The 9,264-nt window shown below is 44.9% G+C and overlaps 1 protein-coding gene across 3 annotated transcripts; it reads right to left on the bottom strand.

Annotated features, from left to right (window-relative positions):
• Nucleotides 1-704: 704 nt before the first annotated feature.
• TENT5A (terminal nucleotidyltransferase 5A) lies at nucleotides 705-8,541 on the bottom strand. Of its 3 annotated transcripts, none has more exons than XM_058175931.1 (3): nucleotides 7,894-8,541; nucleotides 4,854-5,454; nucleotides 705-3,498 (listed from the first exon to the last, which is right to left on the bottom strand). In XM_058175931.1, the coding sequence occupies exons 2-3, from the start codon at nucleotides 5,325-5,327 to the stop codon at nucleotides 2,719-2,721; spliced, it is 1,254 nt and encodes a 417-aa protein (XP_058031914.1). In that variant the 5' UTR covers nucleotides 5,328-5,454; nucleotides 7,894-8,541; the 3' UTR covers nucleotides 705-2,718. The 3 variants fall into 3 exon arrangements, with proteins under 3 accessions (XP_058031914.1, XP_058031933.1, XP_058031923.1); XM_058175950.1 differs by having other exon boundaries at nucleotides 7,986-8,541; XM_058175940.1 differs by lacking the exon at nucleotides 7,894-8,541 and adding an exon at nucleotides 5,842-6,052.
• Nucleotides 8,542-9,264: the final 723 nt, after the last annotated feature.

The raw sequence follows: 9,264 nt of genomic DNA, 5'->3' as shown, positions 1-9,264 counted from the left end.
GTGGATGTGACTCATTTCTTTGCAGCAAAGTATCTGCAGTAAGGAAGATAAAACCACATTACCAGCTGATCCCATTTCCCCAGCCTTCAGTTCAGTTTCCACCAGGAACAAACTTGAACAGTTGCAGCAGGCTTCCCTGACCTGTCTGCCCCCCCACCCCAAAACTCCTACCCTGGGTTGGATTCATTCATTATTCTGTTCTGGATGGTCACAGGAGTAAAGACAGACAATAAGTGAATGTCTGGTTGTTTTTACCAAATGCAAAATTTTACCTCTCTTTTCATTCTCCACAGATGAGACTGGGTTAACATTGGTTTATAACTAAGCGCTAATTGAAATAAGCTTTTAAAAAGGTCACACCTATCAGGCATCAGAAGGAGCAAAGGCAAGCAGAGTGTGCTTTCAAGACAGAACAAACGATGGTCTCTCCACAGGATTCACTGAGGGGGACAAACTTTTGAGTAATGTAAACACACGGGGAATCCTGTTCAACTAACACAAAATTATTCTTTCATAATTTAAAAGCTAGTAGAGGAAATAAGATTGTGAGTAGCTTTAGAGGGGTCAAGGACAGATTGTCTGATTAGCAATTTACTAATCCTTATGTTATAAATATTTCATCAATATTTTATCATTGATAGGGATGCACCTAAATAATATTTGATTCTACAAGGGTTGGTGGCCTTCTACAAGGGTTGGTGGCCTTCCTCCATCAGTACTAGAAACGTCAAATCATTAAAAATGGGGGAAAGCAGGCAAGCCAGGCTCCAACACAATTCATAAAGCATCCGAGCCTTAAATCCAAACGTTAAGTTCCTTCATTAATTGACTTAAAGATCTCTTAATTCTCTATTTGAACGTTACAGTTAGATTTCATTCCCTTTTAAAAACCAGTGGCTGGAGGAAAAAGAAAAACAGTCATGACTCTTCTGTATGATAATCAACGCAAAGGGGATGGAAGAACATGAAGTAAGTTGATTCTTCGAGAAAGCAAAAACGATTCCTTTTAAATAAGACACAATATTAAGCTGCAGAATAGAGTGTTGCAATCAAATTGAAGATGTTTGATAGCGTATGTATGTGTGGAAAGACACATACACGCAAACAAACGTGCAACACGAAGGGTTCATTTCACATTTGCTAAGTTATAGTGGTCGTGCAATGCATAGTGCATTCTGCTTTTCAAAAGAAATATTAATCATAAGTATTTAAATTACCAAGTAAAACAGTATCTGGGGATTAGGGGAGCCACCTGTTTGAGCCACATTCCAGTTGGTGTCTTGCTCCATCACAAAAATATGTAGGAATTTCTAAGCTGAACATTAAAACAACCTTAAGATACAATAATTACAGAGTTCAGAAGTTTTTGTCCAATTACAAAACCCTCTGGCTCACAAATAGGCCAATTAATTACTTTTATCATTGGATTCCTATTTTATATAGGACTAATTTGTGTATCTAGATTTTTCAGGTATGGGAATCTCTGCAAAGTGCCTCACAATGATTATATCCTGTTGCAGACTGGAACACGCACACTATATCTCATTTAAAACATTCCTTAACATTTGCTACATTTCCCAACCATGTTTAAAACATGTGAATATATACATATAACATGTTACACACACACACACACAAAACAATAAACATACACATACATTGTGTACCAAAGATTGCAGAACACCAACAATATAACCTTTATATAGGTATTTGCAAGGAAAACAAATAGGAATATCCTCCACCATTTATTCACAAGCTTATTTTTTTTAAAGTTTCTTGTGTCCCTGATAAAAAAAAACAAAATGCAAGATTAGACCACAAAACTATATTTTTTTCTCACTTCAAATTCTCTGAAGACATCAGGCACTTTTGTTTAAAATTTTTGTATACAAATATATATATTTATATTTCATAATCTACCATATCCCGTCTTAACTAGGAGAATTTATCTTTGGTCCTAAAGCATATGAAGCTTGCTGCAGCTGGCTTTCTTGCTTTCCACATTTTTTTAAAAAATGTGAAGCATGCACACAGCTGGAAATAATGAAATTTGCCATAATCCTTCCCACCCCCACCCTTCTTTCAGCCTCTATCTCTCCTTTTCTTTTTTTTGAGCAAGCAATTTCTCTTAAAGCATTCTATTCAAGCAAGCTATACATTCTGTGGCAACCCTTGCTGGGCAGCATAATTAATGCATGCTCCAAAGAGAGAATTCCAAAATACACCTTATTCCAATGTATCTGTATATTTTTGCATCTAACTTTTAATTCCTGAAAGCATATTTAGCCTTTTTTTTTTCTTCTTCTTCTCAGGTTCCTTTTTCATTTCAATGTTCAAATTCCATTTTTTTAAAAAAAATAATAATCATCATCAAGGCGGGTTTCCCAACTTTTGCTCTGCCATAGCTATGGGAGCAAGCATTGCCAACCCATATTGTCATCAACCATTTCTCCTAGGTTTATTTCAAGGCGATCTAGTTGCTCTTCAAGACAGGTTGCATACTTTGGGGTGGAATCCAATAGCTTTTGGTTCTTTTCCTACTCATTTAACGCAAGAGAGAAGAACCAGAAGAACTTTCCTCCAGCAAAAAAAAAAAAAAAAGGTAGAGCAAACCATGTTGCACTCCCCACTTTTAAAAGAGGAGAGCCACTCTCCTCTTTTATTTGCTTCCCCAAGTCTCTTAAAACCGGTTAGTTCCCTCAAGTCTATCAAAACCGGTTAGTTACAGGGCAACCAAGTAGAATAAGTGTGCTGCTGACAGGGGAACATGGGCTGAACCTGAGCAATATAGTAATTGCTGAAGTTAGCATCAGCTACGTAAGGGGCTGGCTGGTAGTAGCAAGTGACATTGGCCACGTTGGGGATGATATTTTGCTCAGCCAGCACCCGGATGGCCAGCATGGTGATAAGATTTAACGTCTGTCGCCTTTCGTGTCCCATCAGGCACACTGTGCTCTCATTCACCACCCCATGAAGGGTCATGAGATAGTCATACTTGCGGTCCTCGAGTCCCACAAAGTGGTTCTGCAAGTAGGACTCCAGCTTGCGCTGCTGTTCTCCAATGTCTGAGAAATCAATAAAAAACCTTGAGCACATATATCTCTGGAGGGACTTAATCTCAGATTCAGAGGCAGCCCTGAAGCCTCTCACTAGGAGGTTGCAATATTTAAGGAGGCCACCTCCCCTGATCTCTTCTGGATTTCTAGTTGCGATCGTCTTGTTACAAAGGTGGTCAAAGGCTTCTTGGAAATCCCCATAGACGCTCTCCCCAATTATAGTCGGGTGAAACGTTTCAGTCATTGGATTTTCAGAACATTCATAAAAAAGAAGGAGAGAGTCCAGCTTGATCTGGAAAGAATCTACGCTGAACTCAAACTGCCTCCTCAGAGAGTCCACAAATTTGAGCTCCACATTTTTGCCACTGTTGTTGGATAAGGAGATGAGGCTCCATCGGTCTGAATCGTTGCAGACTTTCACCATTTTCTGTACGTAGGCTTCCTGCAATTTGAAACAAATAACCCCCATCACCCCAAAAAAAAAAAAAAAAAAAAAGGAGAAGAAGAGAAGAAAAGGTCAGGAAACCAGTAGCAGCACTTCCTCTTCAGAGCTTTCATTTGCATTTGATCCCAACTTTACCCTGTCATCCCCAGAGCTCAGGCATAAGGAAGAGACAATGCGGACAGACTTAGTATGTGCTCTGCAGAAAGGCAAGCAGTTAAAGACCAGTGAGGGGAGGGGGTGGGAACTCATGCTATGATAAATGCACAAAAGGAATGTTCTATGTAAGGGTTTTATTTAGTCTTTTCCTTCAGAGATGTAATAAAAGTGCACACAAAGTAACAGCAATAGAATTACTTTAGAAAATTGCAATTTAATTATGGTAAAAATTAAGGAGATAACACACTAGCTCTCATTTTTTACATCTTTAAAATATATTAAAAAATGTTTTACCTTTTGGAGAAACTCGAAAATTTCTAAATAAAATTTAAGCTTATGCGCTGCCCTCCAAACCAAGATAATTCCTGCAGAGTAATAACTTAAAGTTTTTGGATGATTCCCAACTTCTTTCAAAAGGCCAATTGGCTTCAGTGAACTTCTTGAGTGTCGCAAAAAATAATTAAGCTTAATGTAGTGCCAATGAGTGAGCATTTCTTACAAGAATAGAATAGAATAGAATAGAATAGAATAGAATAGAATAGAATAGAATAGAATAGAATAGAATAGAATAGAATAGAATAGAATAGAATAGGCTTTATTGGCCAAGTGTGATTGGACACACAAGGAATTTGTCTCCGGTGTATAAACTCACAATGTACATACAAGCAATAAGTGATAGATCATGGTAAGAGACTAGGCTCTCAAAATCCTTAATCCCAAACCTAATGTTTCTGCAGCCCTGGGGCATAATGGGCTCAGCCTCTCTATTCCATCTGAAGGGCAGGGAAATGGAGGAACACTGTTTCCCTCTAGCGGGGCCCATCCACAACTCAAGGAAGAAAACAAATAACTGTAATTAAAACAATTTAACCCACGGAAAAACCAGGAGCCTCTAAACAAGCTCAGATACTTTGGTTTAATTCAGCTAGAGACCAGGGCTATAATTAAAGCACACAGATCTCCCTGCTCTTCCAAAGCAAAGGAGAATTAATAGTTGCGAGGAAGCCAATTAAAAGATGTGCTGGCAATAAGCAGAGAGGGAGACACAGAGCGAATTGATGCGTCTAATCCTCACGGAGCTGTCATCGGCATTTTCCAATGCAAACTTGATGCGTGTCTCTTTTATTCTAGACTCGCCCTTCGTCTGTCTAAAGCAGCCACCTGCTGGGACGGAGAGCGCATTCCATTTAATTTACCTTCAGGGTGAGCGGCGTGATCTTCTCCTTGTTAACCCCGTCCGGCAAGAAATCCAAGAGGCAATCCAGGACCACGTCTTTGACTCTCTGGAACTCCGCCTCGCCTTTCAAATCGGCGCAGAAGATGAGGTCCAAGTCCTTGTAGCCCAGGCCGCTATCCTGGTGCAAGATGTGGCTGGCCGCCGAGCCGTTGAGCCGGACATCGCGCACGCCGATGCCTTGCTCCTCCAGGCGGCTCCTCACCACCTTCACGATCTGTCGCGGCTGCATTTCCAGAGTGGGGAAGTTACCCCGGCCGTGAATCGGGATGGTTTCACTCAGGATACGATCCAAGCGCTGCACTTGCTCCCAAGTCAGCACATTGCAGCGGCTGTTCTCGCAACTGTCCCTGCAGGGCTCCGGAGGGACCTCGTTCGAGGTGCTGGTGGTGGTGGTGCTGCCGCCGCTGCCAAAACCGTTTTCGTCGTCTGCCATGGTCCAGCTTAATTTATAGGATGGTGTGGAGACGATGTGCGCGTGGAGGGGAGTTTAAACGATGCAGGCAGAACTAATGGACAAAAGGCACTGTTTTTCCTTTTCAAAGCGTCTTCTTCCTTCGCTCCTAGCGGGTGGGGGTGGGGGGTGGATAGGAGGGAGGGAGGGTGAAAGAAATGCAAAAGCAAACTGAATTATAGCTGCGATCCTCAAGCCTGGAGGATCGCAGTCGCTTTTCTCCGCCCCCTCCTATTCATCGAACTCCCCCGAGTTTTCAAAGCGCACGAAACGAAGCCCCCGCCGCCTCCGCCACCCCCAGGTTGACCAGGGGCACAAATATTTTAACCATCCCCCTCCCACTCATCCACCGGGCTTTCTCTCAACCATCTGCCAGTATTGTGTGTGTGTGTGTACGTGACCGAGCCGCCTTGCTAAGGGTCGGCGTGGAAGAAGCACTGAAGGACTGGCAAGAAAGAAGAGAAGGAGGGAGAGAGAGAGACGAATGTCCACCTACGCGCAGTTGTGGAGGAGCAGCCAGGTTTGGAGTTATTTATGGAGCCATGTCCCGTGGCCCGCGGTGCGTCCGCCAGCCAGCCTGATTCGCTCTTCTCCCGAGAGCTGCTCCCGATCGCCCTTCCGCCTCTAGGCTATTTGCTAGTTCTGGTCGGAAAACCGTTCCCAAGTACTTTTTTATATGGGCTTTTTTTTTCCCCTTGGCTCTTCCGGGGCTCCGAATCACTCCCACGCCCCTCTCATCTACATATGGACGCTTCTTCTCTCGCTTTGCGACACGCCCCTTTCTTTAAACAGCTGCTTTTCGCAGAGCTTTTCCTAAAGTTCCTGTCTCCCTCCCTCTTTCTCTCCCCCCTCCCCTAAAAGCTATTCCCAGTGCAAGGGGAGGAAAGGTGAAAGTCTGAATACGGGGGAAATCTGCAGGAACTTCCTGGAAGCATCTGCTCGGAAAATCTGCCAGCGATGGGGGGCGGCGGCGGCGGCGGCGGGGGAGCTCTTAAAGAGGGCCCGATCTTTAATCGTCAACCAGGGATCCTCGAATAAGGGTGGTCCTCAGAGCCAGCAGCCAAAGCTTGCGAACATTCTTGGTCTCTCCCTGCGGAGACCGAGCGTTGCAATAGCGCGGAGCCGTACAACAAACAGCAGTCTCGCGGGGGTGGAGGAATGATACTTGTCCCTTCTTGAAAGCCTTTCTGAACCTGAATTATGCGGTAATTGCTAAAGTTAGCATCTGCATCTGGGGTTGGCCGATCGGAGCAGCAAGGGAATATTGGCTAGTGGTTGGGTAAGGGAACGGTTGTCTCGTCCCATGCAAACACCTCCTCCTACTTATTTAATGATTTACTTGTCAAATTTATTCCACCCGTCTCGCGGTGTAATATCTTGACTCAAAGGGGCTGACAAGTAATGTCGGGGAAAGAATCAGAGGCTAAACCATACGGTGGGCATTTTTTTTCCAGGTAGAAACCAAGAGTAAAATTCTCAGGGAAGTTCGTAGGAAAAAGGGAACTGGGGGAAAAGGGGGGAGGGTTACCAAGCTCTCTATCGTTGCGCACTTGCTACTTTGCGTTGTACTGTCGGGAACATTTGAGAAAAACCCCAGATTTACCGACGTCAGCTAACAAATAGGTAACACAAGAATGGGGGAGAGGGATTGCTCAGCACCCCTCTAGGCACAGCTCTCCCCCACCCACCCACTCTCTGTTCTCAGCACAACTGAAGCAAGGGACATCTTGGGCCAGAGCACTCAAGGAATGTATAAGGTCTCTGATTTATGATAGATGAGAATATTCCCGGCCATCCAACTCCAAATCATATTCCGGTGGACTCCCTGATGGTTAACTGGCAAGAAAGGGACGGGGGTGGGGTGGTATGCAAGGCGTTTTAGGACAGGCCTCTAGCGACGCAGGGAATAATTAGATCGTAATCCTGACGACAGAAATGTCTGGTATGAAGCTAAACATAAAAACAATGGGAGGGAAGTTGGCTGAAATGTTTCGATTACTTATTTCTTTTAAAAATAGTTGCTGCAGGCGGTAGAAAGAGCAATGTAATAATACGAATAATTGGGAGTACTATTTACTGGACCGACCTTTTAGTCGGTCGGTAAAATCTGCTAGTCAAACCACTGGCACATCTTCTCACATAGAAAAGATAAGCCCAATTTAAAAATAGTCGCTTCGGCCACTTTCTCGCTCTCCGCATTTATTCACCGAAAGGTGAATTCCTACCCAACCCGATTTAACAAGTTAGTAGGCAGGGCTGAGCGCCAAACAGCAGACGAGACGAAGAAGTAAGGGACCCACTGTATTCAAGTAGATCACGCAGTTTAAAAAGCGTTTGCACAATGCAAATAAACGGCGCAGAATAGAGAACATTAGGCAAAAGTTGTCTACTTTAATAGCAACGGTTACCTTTTATTAAAGGATTTTTATTTAATTTTTTTACAAAAGCCATAATTAAGCATTAAGTTCACTTAAAAAAAGTTCCCAACTGGCACATACATGCGGGGGGGGGGGTTGTTTGGGGAGAGAATAAAATACAGATAACTCACTTTTTTCCCCGCTATGTCAAATCTCCAGTACGCAATCGTGCAATGGCCTGAGTATTAAAAGAAGTTAAACCGCGGCAATCGAAGGATTCTACCTGCGCAAATCCAAATCCTCTTTCAGCGTTGCTACGCAGGACTTGAAAGGCATGGCAAGAGAGCAAGGTACGTGGCCGAGGCGCCGTGCACAGATGCAAAGGTGTCTGTCACGCTTCCTAAGAAAAGATGAAGGAGATCACGGCCGATAAAAAGAGAGGGGGGGGAGGTCAACCCCCCATTGGAAGAGCAGTAATAGGAGGGGGGTGCAACGTCACAGGTCCTGACGTTCCAGCAACAGCTGTAGGGCGATTCCAAAGACCTGTGATGTGAGAAGAGCTTCGCCAATCACCGCCGCCTTGGCCGCGATCCTTTATTTTCCTGCCTTCAGGCTCCCGGAGCGTCGAGCCAATTGGAAAGCTGCTCGGGCGAACGTAGCCTGCCAGATCCGTGTGAATGAGCTGTGCGCGCGGAGGTGGGGGGGGGGTGGAGGGAAAGAGACAACCCGCCCACGCGCCCACAAACGAGGGCTGCTGTTTTAGGGAAGCTCAAAGCTTCCGCGGTTGGAGCTTTCCGAAGCGGGGATCAAGGAACGATAGGAAGGCCTTTTCGGGTGCGTCCTTTTCCCGAGAGTCCCGATTTTTTGGATTGGGGGGGGGGAAAGGATCGCGATCGGCCAGGCAAACCGATTCGTCCTTCGAAAGCAGGGGGTGTGACTTGTTTTTTTCGCCCTAGGGCGCAATGACGCGCCGCCGGGTTAAGAGGCGCTGCCAGAGGCGTCTCACTAGGTTCAGAACTCGGCGGGCCAGGTGCTCTCGGCAGTTTATGAGCTGCAGGGATTGTGCAATAAATAATATAAATAATACATATTGATCTTTGACGGGGGTTCAAAACCTGCCTTGGCCCCCTGCGCAGCCGTAAAAAGAGGACGGTGTGTGTGTGTTGACGGCAGAGTTGTTGCTCGCTGAGCAAAGATTTGCAGGCTCCCAATCGCCTTCCAGTGGCCTTTCACACATTCCTGAAATCGGCTTCAGCACAGAAATAATGTCGGTTTGGATCCGACTCGTGTTAACGTGCCATACACGGAGAAAAGGAAAGCGGTGGTTAAGCCAAGCGGCTGCGTCTGTTGCCCACACCGTGTTACGCCGCGGTTGCTTAATCACATAGCTATTCAGGCGATAAGCAAATAGAATAAAAACTCCAAATGTAAGTTTTCTTTGGGTTTTTTTTTAAAAAACCCACAAATAACACGAACGGCGTTTCAGTCGTTTTTACTACTTGGGATCGGAGGCACGCAGCACCAGCCTGAACATCCTTCGGGCGTCTCAGCCACACGGATTG

This window comes from Ahaetulla prasina, chromosome 1 (genome assembly GCF_028640845.1).
Source record: "Ahaetulla prasina isolate Xishuangbanna chromosome 1, ASM2864084v1, whole genome shotgun sequence".
Lineage (NCBI taxonomy): Eukaryota > Metazoa > Chordata > Lepidosauria > Squamata > Colubridae > Ahaetulla > Ahaetulla prasina.
Note: the sequence above shows the minus strand (reverse complement) of the source record. Positions and strands in the feature narration are given on the sequence as shown.

Bases quoted from the DNA above. Each gene is read 5' to 3' on its own strand.
- TENT5A (XM_058175931.1), bottom strand. From the start codon at position 5,327: ATGGCAGACGACGAAAACGGTTTTGGCAGCGGCGGCAGCACCACCACC. The intron at 3,499-4,853 runs GTAAATTAAATG...TTCAAATTGCAG, and splicing joins TCACGCCGCTCACCCTGAAG to GAAGCCTACGTACAGAAAAT.